The 24,500-nt window shown below is 51.1% G+C and overlaps 1 protein-coding gene across 1 annotated transcript; it reads right to left on the bottom strand.

The window, feature by feature from the left end:
- Window positions 1-1,203: 1,203 nt before the first annotated feature.
- Window positions 1,204-24,313, bottom strand: RGSL1 (regulator of G protein signaling like 1). Its single transcript, XM_030496229.1, is given in 19 exon segments — window positions 1,204-1,320; window positions 2,255-2,411; window positions 4,314-4,457; window positions 4,625-4,749; window positions 5,391-5,517; window positions 7,070-7,187; window positions 7,644-7,723; window positions 7,725-7,835; window positions 9,259-9,507; window positions 9,670-9,808; window positions 10,466-10,697; window positions 12,447-12,509; window positions 13,054-14,018; window positions 14,178-14,339; window positions 14,668-14,772; window positions 15,751-15,880; window positions 16,625-16,699; window positions 16,967-17,059; window positions 23,969-24,313. Coding segments are annotated over 19 exon segments (3,537 nt in total).
- Window positions 24,314-24,500: the final 187 nt, after the last annotated feature.

The following is a 24,500-nucleotide window of genomic DNA, read 5'->3' as shown; positions in this document are numbered from 1 at the left end:
TCAGGCACAACCGTGAAGCCTTCTAGGGAGTGGGCTCAGCTGGGCTCAGGCTGCAGAGCCTGAAGTGCTAGCGTAAAGTGCACAAAAATGCAGCTAGCTTCTGAGGCTGAAGGCTTTTGGAGCAAAATCAAGTTACAGCACAAGGGCAATTCTGAGGATCTGGTCACAGTTCAGGTTGTAATGAGTGGCATCAACTTCCTAAGCCCTTCATTTGTAGAAATCGGCTTAGACCTTGGATTTGTTCAGGTTTTTTGATCCTCCAGAAGCAAGGTGTTGATAATCATAACTCAAATATGAAACATGTCATTGTCTGCCTTAAATACACCTGTGTTATTGCCAGGATGCAGTCTTCTAGGATCTAAGGGCTAAAAAGTGGCTAAAAATAGCTCAAAATTATAAAGCCGGGAGCTTGCGAGGGAGTTGTCAGAGGCAAGGTGTGATAAAGGTCATGGTCTTTTTTTCATGAGGTCCAAAGAACGTTTGGGATTTCTGCAGCTTCCTGGTGACTAGGCAAAGCCACTCTGACTCATTTTCACCTGGGGAAAATGAAGGTCTTTGATATGATTTAGTTAGTGCTTTGTAACCATACTGGCTTTAAAAAAAACATGCTGAGACCTTGAGTCAGGCATGAGCTGATTTTGATTGGAAAATCAGAAAGGCTGTAGCAAGACAGGCACCATGTCACCACCCAGGGACAGCTGAGTAGTAAGCCAGGTGGGCTCTCTTAGCATTGCCACCCACAGGAGAGTGAAGAGCTGAGACAAGGTTGTAAGCCATGCAGAGCAGAGCAATCCCAGTCTTCCGTGGGAAGTGTGACTCCCTGCACAGCAGGGTTGGAGCAGCTTCTAGGGTTGGGTGATCTTTGAGGAGCACCTTCCTTAGGCAAAGTATTTACTGTGACTGCTTTCTGGCATTAAGCACCTTCTAGATTGGGAAAGACCTCAAAGGTGGTGGTGTGCTTGGGCCTGTTGTGATTTACTTACACTGTTGCTGGGTCCCAGCTATGTGCAATGCAGTCTTTTACAGGTACATGTGAGGAAGGAGGCTGTTGTGTGGACAAGGGTATCAGCTCAGGTGGAAACACATGCTGTGGCATGTCCCTGGTGTAGTTGCAGAGGTGCAAGCTGCTGTGCTGTTACCAGGCAAGCTGGAGGATGCTGTGAGTTACTTTATTTTTAGGTCTTACTGCTGATTAAGTGCAAGTTATGCAGTGTGATTGGGCTGCTCAGAGCTTTCTTGGAGTACGCCCCTGTCCTGCTCAGTGTTCACAATATGTTGGGAGTTCTGTTCTTCCTTGGACGTCTGTCCTTCCCCTGATGTCTGCAGGGGAGAGATGTTGCAGGAGTGGCCATGATGCAACTTCTGATGGAGGCAGGGTGCAGATGATCAGGGATGAACACAGCTGTGTGCTCCTGGGAAAGTGCTGAGGTATGGAGAGGTGCAGGAACTGGGCATTTTCTGTGAATGTTATTGGACATGGGGGAGGTGACCAGCATCCTGCAGAGACTCACCCAGTTGGCCTTTAGGTTTTAAGGGGAGCTGTAGCTCTGCTGCTCCAGGTGCTTGTGCTGGTGTGGTCTGGGGGAGGTAGACTGCTTCTGTGACCACCTACCTGCTCTGCAGAACTTGAGGTAGACTTGCTGAATGAGAGCATTTTCTCAAGACTTTAATCTGAATCTGGGAAAAACACGTACAAACTTCCTATCATGGACCAATGCAGGAAGCCCTAGAACCCAGCTCTGGTCGCGGCAGCTGGAGCTCCCCTTGAGAGCAGGAGCACTCCTTTCATCACCTTTTTGCTCCTTCTGTTGTTCCATTGTCTTCTAGGGCTGCAGCAGTAGGACCTGGATGACTTTCATGAGTGAGAAGACAATGATGGCATGATTGCCTGGTGAGGGAGAAGAGATGAAGAAGTACGGTATGGCAAGCACTCTGAAAGCAAATGAGGAAGGACATCAGGATGTTCCTTTGAATCCCATGGGGTTTATACAGAGGTTAAGGAAGGGTGGCTGAGCAAGCACCTACCAAGGTTACCCAAATCTTGACTGTGAAGCAGTTTGGGGGTTGCAGGGCAGGGGTGATATGTCTCACCCTGGCTCTGCTGCAGTGTTGGGGCGTCCTGGGTGGCAGATGGGAGGCTTGCTAGGAAATGGCACTTGGAAAGATGGAGAGACACATTTGCACAGCTGTCCCCACGCACAGACGTGCTCCCAGCTTTGTGCCAGTGTGGGCAGCTTCTCCCAAGAGGAGCTACATGCTCTTGCTCGTGAAGTGGGGTGCAGGCAGTATGCCCAATCTCCGGCAGGACCGGCCCCTCCGGTCTGTGTAAAGGCAGAGACAGCACCACAGTGACGCCTGGTGATGGAGATGGATTTATGCCTGCCACCTTCCCGGCCGTGCACACACCGTATCTGCACAAAGCAGCAACCCTCAAAATCAGCAAAAAACAAGGCGTGGACGACAGGAGGTTTTCTCGGGAATTATAGGTTTTTTCCCTAACAATTTTGGTGCCTTTTAAAGACAACATAACCATATTTCCCAGCTGAAAAGCAAGCTTTTTATGTAAAGGTCGGAAAAGCAAGACCCCCAGATAAAGGTCATTGGTGAAACTGTGATAAGGTGCAGAAAAGTGTCCCAAGCAAAAGGTGGCACAGGCATTAGTGCAGTCAGAAACTGCAGCTATTTTTGAGTTGCGTGCTGATTTAGTTTGCTCCTCTGACAGGGCGCTGCAGTCAGGGCTGCCTGTGGGCTGGCAGGTGAGGCAGAGCAGGAGCCAGCCTGTGCTGCACCCTGCAGGTACAGCTCTGCCTTGCCAAGGGGTGATGGTGCCTGCCCTTCCTAATCCACCAGGCTGAACATGCCAGCCATGCAGGAGGAGAAATGAGACGGGTCTGAGAGATAATGCATGCCTTCCCAAGACACATCACTCGAGCTGAGTGATTTTATCTGCCTGGCTCTGGTTATTTGTTCCTGCGAGGTGCTGCAAGAAGCTGTGGCTTGGGGACAATTGTCCCAGGGACAACCATTGCAGGATTAATGTCCATGTGAGAAAACTCACGGTCTTTTCTACATATCCATGGCTGTCTCTCCAGAGCAGTATCTCAGTGAGCTAAACATGGGCTGCATTGCTCGGGCAGCAGTGGGTATGGAAACAGTGTGTACCGATTAAACCTCCTCACTGGTTTCCTGAAAACCTTGGCAAACGTGTCTTTGTACCAGATAACACATCTCCCGTGTAACATGACACTTCTGGCTTACTGCTAGCTGAGAATAGATGTGTGATGGGTTAAGTTTTGTCTGCTTTTTCTGGGGGCAATTAAAACAACTATGTTTGAGAAGGCCCTAGAATTGCAGTGGGGCTCTGTAACAAAGTGGAGACTCAAACTGAACACTGCATATTATCCAGTGGAACACCTAAGGTTTTGCGGTTGTTTGAGTTAATAGATGTGGCTTGGCAGTCTTGGAGCACGCGAGCACAGGGGTTTTACCCCAGCTTGGTTGTAGAGCAGTAGCTCAAGCACCTGCCTGTAGGTATCAAAATCATATAAACCTGATTTTTAACCAGAACTTGACAGCAGTAAATGACAGGGAGCAGAACACCAGCTTGATGACACCCACTCGACCGTCAAAGCAAGATTAGTATGTGCCTATTTTGGTTCCCCTTTAATCAAAAATCAATTAGACAATTTCCAAATGAATATTCAGTTAAGGAGCCGGGTTGTCAGGCAGACTGACAGCACTTAGCACCACTTTCTTTGTGTTTTTCAGTTTAGAGTTATTCAGTGTATTGAAACTAAACAAGTGGATGAGGAAGGAAAAGTATCTTTCTCTTTCCCAGTGAGTGTCACCTCAAATCCTGATGAAGCTTATTTTCCGTTCAGGATGTTCAGAGCATCCTCCATGTAATGCCACTGACGTTGGTGTGTGGCTGCATGGTTCTTCTCCGTTTCCTACTCTCATTTCACTTGCAACTCAAAAGATTAGTTGCTTTGTTTCTATTTTAGGAGGTGTGAGAGAATATTTTTTTACTGTTATCAATGTAAACAAGAGTTATGCAACAGTTCCTTGCTCATGAAGTCTCTGCACCCACTTCCCTATTCCTGAAAGAAATTTCTAAAAACTCACTGGGAAATTTTGACAGAATTTGATGGAAAGGAATTGTTTCAAAGATGCTTCATTTTCCAATAGGCCTGCACCACACGCATCCTCATGGCTGTGTAAAGGAAAAACTTTGGCTCTTTTAAGAGGCACCCTGTGGGACACCAAAAACCCAAGTCTGGACATCTCTGCATTAGAAGAACAAGCCTAAGGACAAGTGTGGAGCAGGGGGACAGGTGCTTAGGTTACTTGGACTGCAGATATCAGATGATTTGGATGAGGTTCTTGTCCTAAGTGAAGAGATTTGCACCCTGTCCTTGGAGACTTGAAAGCTCCTCATCACCTTCCATGTGCAGAACCTGTATGAGGAATCCTGAAGACACCAAATCCAAGCAGACATCTGCAGCTGAGCTCCTGGGGAGTGTCTCATCTGCATTTTCACCACGTTAGAGAAACAAGTGACTGGAGCAAAAGGCTGGCATCCACAGAACGAACCCCACTCTGGGAGAGAGTGGATGATGGGTACCTTCTCCAGAAATGTATCAGGATGGGGAAGATGATGACCTTGGCTCTGTGGTAGATGACACAGTTTGGCAGCCCCTTGGAAGATAAACTCCAGATAAAATCTATTTCTTCTTCAGAGATGTTTACCTGGCCACAGAAGAGACCTTGCTTGACCAAAGCAGTTTGTGGCACCTCTGATGGGCCCTAGAAGCATGTTTCTCTCCCTGACCCCGCTTTGCATTTCATCAGTCTCTAAGAAGACAGACTACATCCTAGCTGACTGTCCCAGGTACAAGGGCAGGATCTCTCCTGGATTTCTGTGGAAAGCACTGTGCTGTGCTTTCCAAAGGGAAAGATACAGCCATGGCTACTGTAAGGGGAAGAGGTGGGTGCAGTGGGGAGAGGCTGATAGTGACCTTTATCTCTGGAGAGTGAGAGGACTGAATTGGTGGCATGCAGCACACATCCCATCCTGGTGCTTCAGCTCTGGCAGTTCTCTGGCAGGTAGGGGATTTCACCGTCTCCTTGCCACACACTTGTTCTCAGTCTACCTGGGTCAAGTGCTAGCACGGATCTGGTGATGGGCTGCTTCCTACCCTGTGGAGTCCAAGTGGAGGTCCCAAGCTCCAGAGCATGCTCTGAAGATTCACAGCATACTTTGCTGGAGCAGATCCAGATCTCTGCCTGGTTCCCCTTTCCCCACAGTTGCTCACAGCTGTGATGCAATGGTCTTGAGCAACGAGCAGAGAGCAGTCTCCAGCTTTCCTGGGTGGGTCCCAGGATCTTGCCCACAATTTAGGCAGAATATCAGAGTTCAAGAAGAGTTTGCTGATGATGGTGACTTTCCTTTTGAGAGAAGTAACTTCCTTTTCTGACTGCATGTTGCAGGCAGCGAGATGCATGATGAGAGCAAAACTTATGTGGGATGGTGGCTAAGATGGGGGAGCAGCTGACAGGGGTAGCTATGAGGTTGATGTCCCACTGGACTTCTATGCTTGGAGGAGGTTGGAGAATGGAACGTGGAGGGGAAAAGGGCGAATCCCCTCCAGGGGCTCTGTTCTTGCACATAGCAGGCTTGGGAATCCTGCTTATTTGCAGCATGTTTCCTCCTCCAGACCAGCACCCTGCAAGCCCAACAGTGATTTTGCCCTCATAGAATCATAGAATCATAGAATAGTAAGGGTTGGAAAGGACCTTAAGATCATCTAGTTCCAACCCCCCTGCCATGGGCAGGAACACCTTGCCCTAAACCATGTGGTCCAAGGCTCTGTCCAACCTGGCCTTGAACACCGCCAGGGATGGAGCATCCACAACGTCCCTGAGCAACCCATTCCAGTGCTTCACCACCCTCACTGTAAAGAGCTTCTTCCTTATATCTAATCTAAACTTCCCCTGTTTAAGTTTGAACCCATTACCCCTTGTCCTACCACTACAGTCCCTAAGGAAGAGTCCCTCCCCAGCATCCTTATAGACCCCCTTCAGATACTGGAAGGCTGCTATGAGGTCTTCACGCAGCCTTCTCTTCTCCAGGTCGAACAGCCCCAACTCTCTCAGCCTGTCTTCATACGGGAGGTGCTCCAGCCCTCTTATCATCCTCGTGGCCCTCCTCTGGACTCGCTCCAACAGCTCCATGTCCTTTTTATGTTGAGGACACCAGAACTGTATGCAGTACTCCAAGTGAGGTCTCACGAGAGCAGAGTAGAGGGGCAGGATCACCTCCTTTGACCTGCTGGTCACGCTTCTTTTGATGCAGCCCGGGATACGGTTGGCTTTCTGGGCTGCAAGCGCACACTGCCGGCTCATGTTAAGCTTCTCGTCAACCAACACCCCCAAGTCCTTCTCTGCAGGGCTGCTCTGAATCTCTTCTCTGCCCAACCTGTAGCAGTGCCTGGGATTGCCCCGACCCAGGTGTAGGACCTTACACTTGGCTTGGTTAAACTTCATAAGGTTGGCATTGGCCCACCTCACAAGCGTGTCAAGGTCCCTCTGGATGACATCCCTTCCCTCCAGCGTATCAACCGAACCACACAGCTTGGTGTCGTCGGCAAACTTGCTGAGGGCGCACTCAATCCCACTGTCCATGTCGCCGACAAAGATGTTGAACAGGACCGGTCCCAACACCGATCCCTGAGGGACACCACTCGTTACAGGTTTCCAACTGGACATCGAGCCATTTACCACAACTCTTTGTGTGCGGCCATCGAGCCAGTTTTTTATCCACCGAAATAGATATCCACCTCATAGACCAGGCCCTGCTGGCCTTGCACAGGTAAATGCATCAGCAGCTTCAGCAGCAGTTTTGGTGGGGTGAGGGCCTGGCTGGGATTTCGATGCACCAGCTGATAGTTCATTGGGAAATATGTTTATAGCAATTGCTGTCTGTCACCTTGGAGTGGGATGGATGGTTGGGAAGGATGTGTTTGCATAACCACTGGGCTTAAGGAACCAGCTTGACCTGGGTGCTCACCATCGTTTTACCATTGCTTTCTGGACAATGATCTGTGCTGTCAACAACATGTGCAGGCTGACTGCTTCAGCCTCATTTATTTCTTTGATGGTAGAAGTGTGGCAGTTCAACTGCTCCTCTGGAAGAGAAGTGTGGTCACTGCCTGCCCCTGGCAGCCACCACCAAGCCACCATGACATCTCTTCCTACCCTCACCCTGTCCCACCACTGCCTGCCCTGTCTGCTGACTTTGGTTCTCATCCCTTTTCCTTTCTGTGCTGTGCTAATTGCATACTTTGGGAGTGAAGCTGTGATTCCAAGAGCATCTAAAGGAGACAAGATAGGGAAGAGCTAATTCTGCCACCACAGGAATTGCATGTTGCAGGTGTTGGCCTGTTAGATCCTGCCAACAAATAAGTCAGCTTTCTAGAACTGTAAGTGGCAGTGGAAGGCCTCAGCAAATAAATGCTCCACTGGATGGGAAAGGAGAATTGGCAAGTCCCTGCAAGAGGTTATAAAATCTGCAACTAGCATCCAGCTCAAGGAGGAGGCCTTCATGATGAATGGAGTAAAGTGTGGGGTGGGAGGGTGCCTACCAGCTAGGGTTTCAGCATGAAAATAATTTCTGACAATGCTGCTAATGAGGAAGCTCTTCATCTTCGGGTTGGTTTCTGACTAGCTTCTTCACAGCCACCCAGAAATGCAGTGGCTTATCTGCATTGTGCTCCTCAAGGAACTGCTTGAAGAACTGCAGGTGGTCAGGGTTGTGCAGTACTTTCATGAAGTGCCTGTAGAGGAGGAGACACCAAGCGATGCGATCTCTGTGCCACCAGTGACCTGGAAAATACCCAGGACCTCTGTGTTTGCTTCTCCAACAGGAAAGACACACCTGAAGAAGAGCTAGAAACATGTGGATGAGTGGTGTGAGGGAGCTGTAAAGCAGATAGGCCAGCAGAGGTACCAGTGGAGGACAGCATCTCTTGTCTGTCTTACCCATAGAATTGTTTCAGTTTGAAAAGACTTTTAAGGTCATCATCCACCGAGACACTGGGAATCCAGGGGGGGGAATTCTTCTGACAAGCTGATTCTTTTCTGCCATAGGTGCACCTGTCCAACAGCTTTGCTGCCATATATCCAAAGGAACTCGTCTCAACCTGAAAAGGAGGCTGAGGCTTCAGGGAGTCAAGGAGAAGGCGGGACTTTGGGACTTCGATGGAGACCTCAGAATCTGCAAATGGACTGGGCAGCCCCACAGAGACCAGAGGAGGGAGGCAGGTAAGGAGGCGGCACCTGGAAGGACTAATGGGAGGAGGAGCCTGTGCTCTGCTCTGTCTTACTGAGAATAAACAATAATTTCCCTCTGAATGGCAGAGGGCTTCATGCATTTGGCCATGAAGAGAGTGTTCCAGAGTGGAAAACCTTCACCTCCTGCAACTAGTACATCAGGAGATTATCGATAGATGCAAAGCCAGAGGATGGTGACATTGAAAAGATTCAGTGGAGCTTTGGAAAACCAGAGCTCAGAGTGGACTGGGATTTCAGGTCAGTTATGAGGTTAGCAAGCCCTTATTTGAAGATCAGTGGATTGGGTCAAATATTTGCTTTGTGTAAGTATGGCTCCTGAGACTGACTTTCACAATTAACAATAAGAGCTGCTCCTACTTAGGACTTGTGTCCTGGTTACCATTTATATCCCACCGTGGAACTGCAAGGACTCATGCCTGGAGCATTCCCAGGAGGTGAAACATGAGCCATATGGACATTCATGTCATCAGCGAGTATGGAGATTTAAGTTTGGTCACAGGATGATTTTAAGTGATTTTTCTGGGAACCTGAGAGCTGCCCAGCTGCAGCACAGTTGGCATGCCAGGGTGTGATTGAGGATGAATTGCACGAGGCAGGCACAATACATGAGAAATAAATCTGAACTATGGTGTTGGGGGAGGGATGTTAAAACGTTTTTCTTCTTTCCTTGGTAACTTTACATTTCAGACCCACAGGCCACTTGTGCCTACATCTGAGGAGGCCCAATGATGAAGCAAGGGAGCAGTGGCACTACAGGAAAGCACTGGGAAAAATCTGCTTCCTGAAAGTGGAAGTAACAGAAACCAGTGAAGCCCTGTGCTGCAAGGTGCCAGACCCAGATCTTCTAGCTGGATTCCTTACAGCAGCAGAAGCAGATTTCATTATGTTTGATTCGTTTTTTCTCACAGGAACAGTCCTCTTCTTTTTGTTCTTGTGTTCAACAGCTGTGGGGACAGAACAGGGTTGTCCTCTTCCTCAAATGACAGCCAGAGCCTGCTCACAACTGTCCACAGGGCAAAGGACTCCAGAGCCACCATGCTGTTGTCTGCATGGTGGACCTCGCACAGGAGACACTGGGTGCTGTGGGAACTCTTCACCTTGCATGGTTTGACCTCCTCGGCATCTGCTTCAGAGAAGCCCTCCCACTTTCTCTGGCTGGATTAACACCGCAAAACACATGCTTTTCAAGGGTGGCTAGGCTTCTCTTTCTGGAGATGTTCTACTAGACAATGGGATACAAGCAGGGAAGACCCCTCCTTGTCCACTCCCCTAAGGGTATGCTGGAGCACCTACAAGGGCATGATGGTTGGAGCCCACCCTGCTTCTAGCCTGCTCAGACTGGAGTCACCAGCTGATGGGCTTTTGAGATTTAAAAGCTCATTTTCCTTGCTTGGGCTATCCACAGTCAGTGAAAGTTTCTGAACAGCCAGCTCATTTGACATCATCTTCTGGGAGTCTGGATCAGGTGGAGAAGAGGGGAAAACTCCCGTGTTCACTCCTTCTGGCTATAACAGCCCTTCAGAACTTGTTTTGAGTGCTATATTGTGATCATTACTCACCTTTTCTTTCCCTTTGTGTGTCTTTTTCCCATGATCTATCTGTGACACTGCATTTCTCAGGTATGATTGAGGCCCCACAAGCTAACTAAGGGTTGCTACAGGTGACTGCTATAACTCTGATAGGTGCCTAGAAACTTGATGTCATTCTCAAAAGATTATTTGAGAAGACAAAACTGAGGTGTCACACCGGCATGGCCACAGGAGAAGGTAAAGATGTGGAAGCAGGGTGACAATGGCTGTCACTGGCTTTGGGTTTCAGTCACTTTGCTGCAGACTTCATTTGATCTGGTGACACAGACCAAAGCAGGGATGTAGTATTTGGTACCTCTGGTACTGGCAGGAAGGAATTTGGCCCATAGGTCACTGCCAAACTTAGATTACAGCTGACAGCTCCCATATACTCTGTCCCAACCCACCCCATGACGTCCATGCCCAGTCAGCAATACAGTAATGCATCTGTGTGCTACAGGCATTGGTCACCATGGGTGCACGAAGTATGCTTTATCAGCCTGAGCCAGCATGAGCCACAGCAGAAATTTAGAGCCCCCTCTTACTGGTATTGCACAGGAGAAGTTCTGCCTCTGCCTGGATGGAGCCCCCATTCCGGAGGTCCCGAGTGGCAATTAATTGCCAGTGCTTGGAGGAGAGACCTTCCAAGTTCCTTGTGCCGTGCAAGGCCTGGCTCAGCTTCAAGGACTCGTTTATCCGCTGGGACAGGACGAAACGTTCTTCTTTCCCAACTGAGTGGTCTTGCATCTCGGGCATTGGGACACTGCTCTGAGGAGACTATAGGGAGAAGAGCAGAAGTTGATTGCACAGAGGACATACCCCACCCGAGGAGCTGCTCCTGCACTGTGCCTCATGGGCTAGCTGCATGGTTTACTGTGCTTTAGAGTACAAAGCTACTCAACTTAGATCTCTGCTCTAGCTTTAAACTCGCAGGAGTTTAAAGGTCAGTATAGACCTTAACCCTATCTGTGCACCTGCTTAAAGCTGACTCACATCTGCCTGCAGCTGGGACGTAGCAGAGACATGCAGTACGTCCCCCAAGTAGTCCAGACAACAGCTTGACAGTAAAGGCAGCACCTTTCTTGAAGAGATCCGTGTCCACCCAGGAGGGCTGAAAACAACTCAGGGCAGACAGGTAACCTCATCTGCCTTTCTGTTTGGCTGCTGTCCCTGGGGCTGGCTCTGGCCAGTGCCATGCAAGTGCCTCCATTGCCCCCACTGAGACCCTCCTGCAAGTTTTGGCCCTCCCCACTAATGAGCAGTTTGCACAATTCACCAAGCAGCAAGGTCAGAGTGGCTGGTTTCTGACCAAGATACATGCTGCTGAGAGCAAGCACCAAAAATAACCTTGCTAAACCCCTGAGCAGTTCCCCTGACATCACTGTGGTGAGACCTGCGAGCAGTTTGGCTTAGGGAATAGTGCCTGCAGAGAGCATGGCCTTGACACCTGCTGAAGTGCTAATTGCACTCCCAGACCAGCCCTATGCTCTGAGCAGTGATTTCCTTCACAAGAGCTGCTTAAAAGCCCAGGCAGCTGATTAACTTAAAACCAAGAGCATTTAATGAATCAGGGTCAGGAGCTGCCAGCTGACTTCCAAAATGCTCAGCTCTTGCTGACTGGGACACTGGCATCTCTGCAAGCCAGGTCTTCAGGGGTGCTAGCCCTGACAGCCTCTCCTTACCACTTCCAGGATCAGCTGCTGATTTTATGTTGCAGTTTGGTGAAAGGTCTAACGGTTTGAAGAATACTGTCTGCAGTGAGCAAAATTGCCTGTGTGGGTTGTGCGGGGACCCAAGCAGGTGGGATGTTCTGGAGTTTCTGTCTGCAAGGAGGTTTATGGGTGTAAGGCTGGTATTTAGGCTGTTAATAAACATGAGGTATTAGCGGGATTTCCACTGCCAGGAGGGGTAATAGTCCAGGAAGATGAGCGTTTGTGTGACTCTGCTTTCTTAAATCATCTCTTTACACAGTGGAAAAAAATATGTGGAAAACTTGAGTGCGGTTGAATCATAGGCTAAAAGGCTGCATGACCTCTTCCCTCAGCATGTTGGCCAGGCACTTGTGCATGGACAGGGGCATACGCATGTGTGTTTGCATGAGTCACATTAATACCAGTATTTGCTGTTGGCAAGGAAAAAAGGGGAAGAGTTAATTCCCAGAAGTGAGCACCCCAGTGCATTGCCTGCTGCTGGTCTCACCCCTGCCTACCCTGAAAGGCTGCATTTAAGTTTCTCCCTTCTTTTGGGCCAGGTCATGGTCTGTCTCAGGGGAGCTTTTGCAGGGTGTGGCTGCAGTGCTGTTGACTTATGGGATGCTGTGGTCGGAGAGCTGAGGATCACTCAGCCTGAGCAAGGCAGGTTTTGCTGTATCACACTGCAACAGCATTGGGTAGGGGCACTGTGGGGTGCTAGACCACTGCAGCTAATTGTGGGCTTCTCCTCCCTCCCTCTCTCCCACTCTTCATATGCCCACTGGTGCCTGCTCACCCCATGAGGGTGCCCATGTCCCCTGTGCATCGCCTTTACCATAAACTGGAGGAACATCCTGTCATCATCAGCCAGAAATTCCTCATAGAAGCAGTAGAGCACCTGTGGAGAAGCAAAGGTGGGCTGTCCCCAGTCAGTGCTCCAGCAGCAGCTGCCTACTGTACACTGACTCGCAGTGGTGATGCCTTGGGCAGGTTACACCTCACTTAGACGCCCAGGACAGCTCAGCCAGGAGCTGTACATCCAGATTGGTCCATTGGGCTGCTCAGAGGCTGCCCAGAAGGGCTTGGGTTGTAAATGTGTTTTATTTGTGTTGTGCTGGAACCAGCAACTTAGATGTGAAAGAATGGCCACCGCCCTGCTATCCCCCTGGCCCTTGGTGTGTGCATCTAACAGCTGCTAAATGACTTGCTCATCTCTGCTCTACTGCCCAGCAAACCAGTGAGGATGCTCCTTTCCACTGCTCTGGTGCATCTTGCTCACTGGTTCTAGTGCAAGGTGGCTTGTATCTGTAAGTTTTTTCCCTTCCTAATCTTTTTTTTCAAATACCTCTATTTTTATAAATGCCCAGAGCCTTCACACCAGCCCAGGGGTGCCAATGCCAGCTGTACCTCCCAGCCTGACCACTGCCAGCACTGCTCTGTACCTTGCAAATCTCCTCCTGAGCTCTGAATATCCAGGGGGAGAATTCTCCAGACATCAGATGGTTCCGCAGTCTCCTGAGGGTCCTGGTCTCCAAGGGAAGCTGCTGAATGGTGCCCTCCTCCAGGTAGGTCTTGCATATCTTCTCCCCAGTCAAATGACGCAAGAAGAAACTATTTTCTCTGCTAGGGTCCAGCACCGCAGACAGAAATTCTTCCAGGTCATGCCACAGGTCCAGGAGAAGAGTCTCCATGGGCCGGTCCTGGCACTTCAAGAAGTCCCTGAAGGGCCATCCTGCACAGGTCTCAGCACTAAGGGCCCAGGCAAGAAAACCCAAGGTCTTGACTGGTTTTTCCAGGGATTGCAGCTGGGCAACGGGTGCAGAGGAGCACAGGTTTGAGAGGACTTTCTCTTTACAGAGGTCTTTCAGGTGAAGCACCTGCTCTGAATTAGGTCTGGGTCTTTTGGGAGAGGTTGCTCCTCCTTCGCCTCCAAAGGCAGGGTTTGCAGGATGCTCTGACTGCTGTGGAATTGATTCCAAAACATCCTTATCCAGAGAAGATTCCTTTGTGCTCCCAGCTGGCCCTGGCTGCCTTTCTGGTTGCACCTGAAAACTGGGCATCTTCATTTCTTGGATGTCTCTTACCTCCCTGACCAGAGCCCAGATCTCCACTTTGGCCTTCTTACTGCAGTAGGGCCCTGACAAACCCTGACTCTTTTTAATACGCATCGTGAACAGATTCTCTGGAAAGCCTGAGGGCTCCTCTGAGTTGGCCCATAATAAACGCTCCTGATATTCCTGTAGCAAAGGCCAGCACAATTTCTCTTCCTTCATGCCCATCTTGCAGTGGATGAAAAATTTAGGGAGCCAGTAACTCTGAATTGTAAAAAGGACCTGTTCCTGCATCTTGCTTAGGATCTCCCTCCTGGTGCTGATGGACTGAATATGCCTGGCTTTCAGCAGTGACCCTGAAATAGATGCAGGGCATTATGATGGGGAGGTGGCTCCATGCAGACCGTTCCCCAGCCAAAGCAAACTGGTGATGGTATCCCATCTCCATGGGAGCATCCAGAAAAGGTCACCTCTCTGGAAGGGCACTGCTCATCCCCAGCTCCCATGCTTCTTACCAGTGATGGTCCTGCAGAGAGTGATGACACTGGAGCCTTCACGCAGGTGAGTGGCTTTCAGCCTGTGGAGCAAGGACAGGTAGAGGTCACTCTGCCTTTCATCTGACTCATCAAGCTCCAGGAGCCTTTCAGTAGTGAGCCAGAAGTTAGTCAGTTCTTCCCCTATGGATCAGATAAGGGACAGGATTTGGAGGGAGTCCCTGAAAGCTCCACTGATGAGCGAAGCAGCTTGTGTTTTTTAAAAAAAGAAAGAAGGAAGGATTGCCTGGATGAGACAAGGGAACAGTGTAGAGAAGCCCCAGGGTTCTCCCTAGTGTCCACAACCCATGCTGGGGCTCTCCTGCTGGCTCAACTTCAACAGTTCTATCTGGGTTCACAGTGTCCCCTGTCCCACTGGTCCTTACCCATGCCCCTAGCTCTGTGCCTGTGTTCCACTGGGCAGCTTGCCAATGGCTGGGTAAAAAGGGGCTGTGGAGCATCTCATGCCCACCTGCCATTCCTCGGATGAAGGCCCGGAAGTGCCACATGCCCTGGCTCCCGCTGATGCACTTTTCCAGTAGCCACCGGTCAGCGCTTTGCCAGTTCAGCAGTTTTGCTGTCAGAAAGAGTGTAGAGCACAGCAGCAGGGGTTGCATGCAAAGAAAGGACCAGTCCCCAAGAAAGCCCTCCAGATCCCACCAGCATCCCCCAGAGGGACTCCCTGACAGAGGCTGCCATGGGGCAGCAGTGCTGTGAGCCAGACCAGCAAATCGCACTGAAATGAGAGTTTCAGACAGGTTGTGGGGTGCATGTGTGATGTTTGCAAGAGCAACCAGCTTATGTCGGTGATAGTCTGCCCAGCTATCCTGCCTCTTCCCCTTGCAAACATCCATCTTTTTTGCTTGAGTTTGGGGCTTGCTCTCAACTTTCTTTAGATTGATGTTCTACCCAACTGGAGAAGCAGCAGCAATGCACTCAGAAACAACAAAGGAGCAAGCTTCGACGAATTGCTTGTTTTTTTTGAAATGAAAATCTGCATACCTGCTGCCATAGCTTGCTTTCCAGTGGCCTTCCCTTGTAGGCTGACAAAGCAGCTGGCTGGGCTGAGATGGCTCATTTTAGGGGTAAACTGAGCACAATCAGACTTGCTACTGGTAAGACAAACCATGGCATAGGCCTGTTTTCCCAGTGCAGGATGCATCAGACAAGAAGCGTATTGCAATACAGTGTGAGAGCCCCAGGCATCCCCATAGCAGCAAACCTGAAATGTCAGCACTTCAGTTTCCCATGCCCAAGGATGCTCTCCAGCCCTGCTCCACCCCTGAACTGAATGGTAAACCCTGCTAAGCAGCTGTCTCAGCTCAACTCCACAGAGGCAGAGAGCCAGTACTAACAGGGCTGTAGGGTAAAGCCCTGCTCATCCTGGGGAAACCCTGGGATCTGTTGCATCCCTGAAGATGGGACGTGCAATGGCTTTTTAACCCAGGGCAGAAGCAGGACCCGCTGGGCAGGCACCAGGCGGTGACAGCCCCAGTGAGAGGAAGCCCAGCAGCGGTAAAGCCAATCCGATTTCCTCTGTGCCGTGATGACTCACCTGCTTCCCCCGACCGAACGAAACCCAGGAGCTTCTGGCAGAGGACGAGGTGGAGGCAAAGGCTGGATTTGCAGAAGTGAGGCAGCCGGTGCTTTTCCAGCCAAGCCAGTAAAGCCAGGGGGCTGGGATCCTGCATTGCAATCCCCACACCCAAGGAGAGGATTAGGCTGTGAGCAAGGAGCCATCTCTTGCCTGGGGATTAAGGTAAGTAAAGGGCCACTGCTATGGCAGAAGGAGGCAGGGGAATTTGCCCTGTTGCTAGACAGTGAGTGATGCAAGCCATCCCCATGCTGAGAAAGAAGGGGGATACTCAAGCTATAGTCCCTGCCCTCATCTCCGTGAGCTCTGCCTGCAGACTGGGTGACCTGGGGCTGTGTGCAGCCTGCCCACTTTCCCAGAGCCCAGACAGAATGGCATGGCAGCTTTCCAGCAGCACCAAGAGGAGCAGGTTCCCTTTTGCTAAGTGGTCTGAGCACTGCAAATGGCACTTGTGGCTTTGGGATAGTGGGATGTCTGTGGAGAGGGCTGAGCCAGCTTGAGGATCAACAGGACTTCACTCCTGATGAATTCAGGAGGAATACAGGGCGCAAAGAGATGACGTTCATGTTGTCCTCTGCCACCACATATGCTCTCAACTCCAGCTGTCAGTGTTTATGGAGGGCTTGACAGACCCCATAAGCTGCACCAGGATTTTAAATGGCTTGTGCTCCTCCCAAGGCTTAAAGGCAAAATGACACCCGGGTCTGAAATAATCCCCCCAGTGAACAAACAGGAAAGCCAGAGAGTGGCCTCGGTAATGAGAGGACGGCTCTTTCCCTCCCCTGCTCTCTGCCTTTCTTCCCTTTTCCCTCCTCACAAAGGGGCATTTTCTCACCAGGTGGCTCGGCAGCTCTGGCCAGAGGTTCCACTGGCCTGTACTGCTGATATAAATGGGTGTCTGGCCAAAAACCTGCATCAAAAGGAAAGGGGAGAGCTGAAAGAGACGGAGGGTGGCATGGGAGCCTATAGCCCAGCTGTTCTAGTTAGTCCTCACTACAGGGAAGGGCATCACTTTCCCTTTCAGACCTCTATCTCCAAGCAGAGGTGCTCAGCTTTCCCTCATTTTCCAGCCTGAATGTGGTGTATCCCCAATTTTCCTGGGGCCTTTACCACCACAGAAGCTGAAAGTTCACCTGAGAAGAGCTCAAAAGGGCTTCACGGTGCAGAGCGGACTTACGGGAAGATTCAGAAATGTGTTGAAAAAGTCGACAAACACATCATCTCTCAGCAGAAGCCCCATGTCCGTGGAGGCTATGGTTGCTACAAGTGGGAGAAGAGAAAGTTACCTGGGCTTTGTGTTGCCAACTGTGATATAAATGTGAACCCAAGGATGAGTTTTAAGAGGGACAGCTCTAGGGAACGTACACCATGGGTTTGTACCATGCACACGCCGGGAGGATTTGGACCTGGGACAGTCCTTGAAAATTGGGTCCCAGTGCACCCATGTGCTCTGGGTGGGTGACAGACTTTGGAAAACACCAGGTTCAGCTGCATACAGGAGCTGGAAAGTTCAAATGGCAGCTTCCTAAATAGCAAAGGTTCATGATTCATGGAGGAGGGCACAAATGCAGTAGCATCCGTAACTGGAGAAAGGAGGTGCTGTGGCGAGAGGCGACAAAACTGTTCTCCTCCACCTTACCCAGACACCAGGCATAACTCTGCTATCATGGAGAAGAACTGTGCTCTGGTGCTGCTGTTACACCCCACTACCTTTGCGCTCTGAGCCCTCTTGCTCAGGCTTTTGTAGCAAATCACCCCAAATTAGCAGGCGCCATCAGGCTGGGAGCAGGTTGCGGCTCTGGGTAAAGTGACAACCACTGCAGACACCCACCCCATCCATCCAGGACATCAAGACAGTGTGTCAGTAGCACCCAACACCTCCTGCTATCCTATGAAGTTTTATTCATGTCTGAAAGATCGGGGTGCAAAGGAGAGGTGGGCTGGCATCAGCCTACTGACGGGTGGATGTTCTTGAAAATGTCCACTTAAGTGAAGGCACAGATGTGTCACAGAGAGAACACACATTTTGGAAGCCTAACGCTGCTTCTCCCTGCTGTCCCCTTTGGGGCATGCTTAGAGGGGCTGAAGCCTTCAGCAAGGGTAACTCACCAGTGGCCATCATGATGCCGTGTCCTGGGGATGCGTTCTAGAATTCCACGCTTACCTACTGAGTTCTCAGTGGGGTTACTAAGGACTCTCAGAGGACTCTCGAGGTCCACAGGGCAATCTGCACCTCCCTCTTTGTTGTCCTTTAGGGAAATATCACTTTTGTAATCTCCAGCACTGCATACACACTTGGGCAGTCCTGAAATTAAACCCTTCCCCTATCTCCACTTCTTGCCTTCAAACCCGGTTCTTGGTAGTACCTCAGCACTGCATGTGGTTGCTGTCAGAACATCTGCTCAGGTAGTGATGGAAATTTCACCAGACCCTGCTATGTCTGTCCCAGACAGAGCAACCGCAGATTTCTTATTAGCTGTCCTGCTTCATCAGATCTAGGGCTGAGACCCAATCTTGAAGACCTTCCAGTGGGAAAAGGAGAAAGAAAGAAGGAACTGCGTCTCTCTTGCAGCAGCGGTGACCTGCTTCCCCGGCCCAAGGAGGAGTCTGCTGCCCAGGTGGGTATCTGATCCCCCTGTTTGTAATGGTGTGGTGTCAGGTTCCGGGCACCATCGTGCCTGGGGTCTCTGGTGTGCCTTGTAGCAGAGAGGTGGGTGTGCTTGCCTGTGGCTCTGTGCTGTTGGTGGGAATGGGAAGGGGTCTGTGGTCTGTGGAGAGTGTGGATCAGAGGTTTTGTGGCCTTTCCTGTACTGGACATCTCTCTGTGCTTGCCTAAGAGGTTGGCTGCAGGATAGGCTCTGCCAACCTTTCAGCCCTGAGCTTTCTTGTTCTAGCCATTAACAAAACGCAGTTGCATTATGTTGAGCATCATGTCCCGTTCTGTCGCTGTGCCTGCAGTCCCTGTGACTGTCCCCGGCATGGGCAGGATAAAACTCACATAGCAGTGTGCAGACTCCCTGCCGCACCTGCAGCGTCCGCAGAAGCGGGGACACCTCACGAGGTGGCGCTGTCAAATCAGGAATGTGAAGCTGTCCTCGGCAGCAACACGGCTCTGCATTTCAGACTTGGGACTCCGCAGACGCAATGAGTACAGGGCCAACTCCTAATTAATTGTGGGGCTGGTGCTGGGGACCCCAGGGTGACAGTCCTGGGCTATTGGCACCGACTCGCTCTCTAACCCTGAGGAAGTCAGCTCATTCCTTTGTGCATCACTGTGCTGCCCTGTGAGAGAAGCATAACTGGTGCTATACCAAGACAGGAGGGACATGACAGGCTTTTGAAAGCATGGTAGAGATCATGCCTGAACTGCCTGTGCACACACGTGTGACCTGGGGAGGTCATGTCCTGCCAGGCTGCAAGGCACTGGCTATATTGTATTAGTTCACGTGGTTGAAGCTGTTGGGTTTAGCACCAGTAAGTGGTGTGCATGTCCTCAGGGTGCACGTGGGATGCATGTCCTGGTGGTGACAACAAAGGGATGTTGTCCTTTGGGTGATGTTTTGGTTTTGGGAGGTGGAGACGAGGATTGGCTTGTCCACTGCTGCAGGATAGCTTGGCAATGCCTGCCATGCATCAGCTGCTGAGCAGGGACAGCTCCAGGATGGGGCTGGGCACAGTCCCTTGGGGATGCACACTCACCTTCCTTCCATCACAGCCTGGGGATATCAGCTGGTCACTATGCCAAACCCCAAACTAACATGGGGAAGGGGCAGCCATGAGCCGTAAAACATCTGCTTGACCTAGTGGTGCTAGGCAGAAGGAGTTCTGTGAGATCCTGGGGAGGTGTTTCTCTGTTCACAAATTCAAAAGGATTTGTGGTGCTAAGCCCGAGAGATGAGAAGAGCATTAGGGATGAGCTGGTGTGGCTGTCGCACACATGAAAGACTCAAAAGTCCTCAGGGAAAGGTTGTAACTGTCAAAAAAGAATATTTTCCAGTTGGCAACTGAACAGATGTCCAGTGAGATCCTCAGAGACTGATGCAGCTCTGCTGGTGCCTGTCCGGCTCTGGACTGACCTCATTGGGGCTGTTCTGGTTTCCGCTGGGAAAGGACCAAGGTTGTGAGCAGAAACAGTCCAACATGGTTACTCTGGAAGTGTACAGGGCCATTTTGATGGAGTCTCTCCCCAAGAGGAGACCCCAAGAGGTCTGGCAGGATGGACCTCCACTCAGCCTAACCTGCAGGAAAAAAAGAGGCTTTAAAAATAGGTGGACACATGAGTAGAGATCAGGGGAGCTGTTCCCTGTGAAGGGAGCTCAGAGAAGACTGCAGAGTGGCTGGACTCTATTTATACATAGATAAGGGTAGGGTTGCAACACCAAACACATCAGAAGGGCCTCACTCCCCCTCTGTCCGAGTCCAAATTACCTGCATCCTCCATCCCCTTGCATGGGGAGCAGCCCACCCTTGGCAGACCTGAGGCTGCCTCTGCCAGGGAGAGCCTCACACTTCTGGGGTGGCAGAGGGAATGGGGCTGGGCTTCTTATCCATGCCCAACATAAACCAGCATGGCAAAGTCCAAGGTTGCCCAACCGCAGGGTCAGCCTCACTGCCTGCAGTCACAGGCTCCCTCACTGCCTGCTCACAGCCTCCCCAGGCAGCCTAATCTGCTCCTTTGGGGCCGGGGGGATGGTGGGGCTATTTCCCCCACAGCTGCAGTAGGTACCCACCGACCCATGGCAACTCTGAATACCTTGGCATTGCTTTTGGTCTCGGCTGATGGTCTACAGTCCTTGCAAGCTGGAAAGCCCCAGCACAAGGGAGTGGTACAAGCACCTTGCTGCACAAACCTGCTCTCCCTCTAGCATAGGTATTATATGCCCAAAGTGAGCTTTTGGGGGAAGATTGTTTTGGTTTATTTCCTTCCATACAGCCTCAGCCTGTTCTCATATAAATAGTTCAGGGCACCTTAAAGACTGTCAGCAATGGGTATGATACTTTTGGGCCCATAGCATCTTAAAGTTTAAAGTTTTTAAGGAATTGTCTGAGGTTTCAGGTTCAACTTTAAATATGAGTTCCTTTCTTGAACATACTAGGATTATTTTTTATATATTATTTTCATGCTCAGTCCCCTGGGAGTGTAGACTTGTTTGCTTAGCAAGGACATCTCTGGTATTTCCTTACATTAATTAAAGGTATTTTTGAGCCTACTGCCATCTGTCTGTAGTTTCCTTGCTTAGGGCAGGCTGTGCAGGGTGGGCTCTGACCCATTACACCTGACAGCCCCTGCAGCAAGCTCTGTGTTTGCCTGCCTCTTCTCCAGCTAAGGTGAAATCACTTGTGTAACCTTACACGAGTGTCCGGGTGTGTTGACTTTACCAGTCCAGGTTAAATATGTGCTGTGGCAGGATGGGGACCTAGTTCAGTCATAAGGAAGGGATATGGACAACAGCACTTTGCAGTTATGTTTTGTAATTTACAATGTTGGGCCTGCATCCTACCTCTTAATCCACTTGGGCAGCAATGTGAGGATTTATGCACTCTCACTTACAGAGCTGTGAAGCACATTAGGCTGAAATTATCAGCCAGCCCTAGCTAACACGGCCCTGACCTAGCTGGGAGTGCATTTAGCAGTGTGAACAGCACTAATAAAAAAGGACCAAAAAACCCAACAAAAACAACCCTGCCAATGCACACTGTGATTGACTTCCAACTGCAGGGAAAGGCATGTGCTGAGCACTCCCTGGGATATTCTCCACCCTTGTACAGAGCAAGCCGAGCCAAGCAATTTCTAGGTCTCAAATCCCGCCTGCCCCTGATGTTCTCATCTTCCAGCTTCCCCTGGTTGCTTTTGAAGGCGAGCACGTGCTTCTTGGTGGCGGCCCCTGCTCACTGAAGACACTCGGCCCCTGCGCAAGGTCTGCACGCATGCAGGGCAGAGCCAGCGAGAGGTAAGTGCTGCCTGCCAGGGTTGCTGCCAAACCAGCTCGGAGCTGGCAGCCGTGATGTCCCTCCTGCCAAGAGCCCTCCTGGAGGGGAGCCAGGGAGGGGGGCTGCTGCAGGATGAAGCAATGCCATGGTTTCCTGTGAGGGGTGTCAAGGTGGGCATCCAGCACAGTGACCATCACCAAGGTGGCTGAGAAAGGGGTGAAGAGGGAGGTGCAAGCAATGGGAGAAGGGGGTTGCGCAAAGCTTTCCTGGTTGCTGCAGTTCGAGGCCTCTCTTCCCCTAAATGTGTCATGGGTGCTGAACTGCATGGGGAGGGAGCTTTTTTTTTTTGTTTGTTTGTTTGCATATGCTTCTGTATGTTTTTATTTATTAATTTTATTTCTTAAATTGCTCTTCTGTGCAGCCCAGGTAACCTGCTCTGCCTACAAAAGCCCCCGGGTCACCAGACCTCAGCTACCCTTGACCCTGGCAGCATCTTCAAAGGGAGCATGAGCCTGCTACGGAGTGTGCAATGTTTGCTCTCTTATCGGGCGAGCAGCTACCGCCTCCCTGCCTTGGGGGGTTTCGTCAGCCTCCTGCAGCGCTCCAGGGGACACCCATCTGCCACTGCTGCTTGCACAAGGTCAGTCCCACTCCCCGTTCCGTCCCTCCCCCCCCCCCCCCCGTGCAGATGTTTCCCCAGCCCATGGTGAGCTCCCTGTCATGCCAGCCTTTGCAAATCATGGGTAAAAGGGGCTGCATCTTTAGTTCCTCCAGCCCCATGAGCCCACTTCAGAGCTGAGGTCTCAGTAGTGGTGGGCACACTGGGATGGGTCCAAGCAGAGGCAGCTGTGCGCAGCAGTAAGCAGAGATGGAGGTGATGCAGCATCAGGACATCCAGCCTATGTCTGGCCTCTTTTGCGTGGGTTTTAGTTCTTTATGCAGGACCTTGAAGACCAAAGTGCTTTCCCAGATGGGCCTGAAAATGGTGAATTCCGGAATGTCTTAGCTGTTGGGCATGAGGAGAGATGCTGAAGATGTCCATGCTTACTGCAGGGGGAGTTGGACTAGATGACCTTTGAAGGTCCCTTCCAACCCAAAATATTCTATGATTCTATGCTCATTCCTTCTCCCAGCTGTGCCATTGCTGGTAGCAGGGGCATTTTGGGTACGTCACACCTCCTCCTACGATCTAACCAGTCACAACAAAATGGACCATTCCTCCTTCTTGTGTGACATCTCTGTTTAAAAAATATCATTCACTTCTGTTTAGTTTTTTTGGTTTTTTGGTTTTTTTTTTTTTTTTTTGTTTGTTTGTTTGTTTTGTTTTGCTTTGGGGTTTTTTTGGGTTTTTTTTTTGTTGTTAGCCCTGGTGAAAGGCAAATGTGTATGTGGGCTTAGCAGGCTAGATCCACAATCTGATCCCAGGGTTGACAAGCTCTTCAGCTGCATGGTCTGGCCACCCTTTGAGATGGCCCCATGGTGCTGGGAAAGAATCCTAGCACTGCAGCAGCAAAGCCAGCAGCCACCTGCCCCAAGGTCTGAGCCACAGGGTGGTTTTGCATCCTGTCTCCTTCATGGTGTGACATTTCTGCATTTTAAGGTATTCCCAAATTTATAAGGCTGCACTTTCGGGGGCGGAGGGGGGAGGGGGTATGAAAAGCCCCTGTGACAACAGCAAACTGCCCAGAGCAGCTGGGGGGGATATGAGGTCATGGATGGGGGGGACACATGGACAGAAGCCCGAGCAAAGCACAGTGGAGAGGGAAGCCATGACCCCTTGCCGCTTGGCTCCTGACTGGGATTGGAAAAAGAGATGCCGGGGTAGTAATGGACTGGGCACACATAAAAGCGGGCACACCTCCTGCCAACTGTGAGAGACTCCACCATCCTGGTCCCCAGACCTCTCCTGGAGAGACCAGGGACCTCTGTCCCAGCTGTGTGCTGTCCCTTCCGGGTTTGCATTGCTGCCTGGGAGGCAGAAGACTGGCCAGTCCAGCCCTGACCCACCCTCCCAGCTCACGAGGCGCTTTCGAACCCTGGCAATTGTCGCAGGATATAAACTGTGCCGGAGGGAAGTGCCGGGGCACGCGAATAAAGGTGTTCCCACGAATTAATAGGAGGAAGAAAGAAAAACATGAGCCAGTTTGGGCTCGCCCCTGGAGCGGCGCATTGTCTCTGGCCGGCTCGCTGCGTATTTAGAGCGGGGCCCTTTGAAGGCTGATTTAAATCCACTCCTGGGAGGTGTCACCTGTTGGCACTGTGCCTTCCGCAGCTCCCCGATGAGGTTTTTGTCTCGTTTAACGCTGGCGACAATAAGGGTCACTGGAGCACGCAGCTGGCCGAAGGCACAGGCTGAGCCGTGTTTCCCAAAAATACCCCGGCAGCCGGGACGGGAGGAGGGGACGGCAGGCGGTAAACAAGCTGCCGCGAGCCCTGCGAGGCGGCAAGGGGACGCTTCTCCCCCGCCGGCCTCCCGGGAGAGGGCGCTGGCCCGGCGGCGCCGGCGCCCGGCTCTTCTCCGCTGGCTCGTAAACACGTACAGGGCGAAGGCAGGGGCCTGCCAGCAAACCTCCCCCGGGGCAGGGAGCGACATCCTCCCACCCAGGCGGGAAACCCTTGTCCACGCTGCGGGGCCCTCCCAAGCAGGAGCTTGCTGGCCGGAATGTATTTATCGGATGGAGAGGAGATGTTTACACTGCACAGCTGTCTCTGCCTCTCCACTTCTCTTCGGGGTGGTTCGGAGCTCAGTAAGTGAAAAGAGGAGCTGCCCAGCCCCAAGG

Source organism: Strigops habroptila, chromosome 8 (genome assembly GCF_004027225.2).
Source record: "Strigops habroptila isolate Jane chromosome 8, bStrHab1.2.pri, whole genome shotgun sequence".
Taxonomy (NCBI): domain Eukaryota; kingdom Metazoa; phylum Chordata; class Aves; order Psittaciformes; family Psittacidae; genus Strigops; species Strigops habroptila.
Note: the sequence above shows the minus strand (reverse complement) of the source record. Positions and strands in the feature narration are given on the sequence as shown.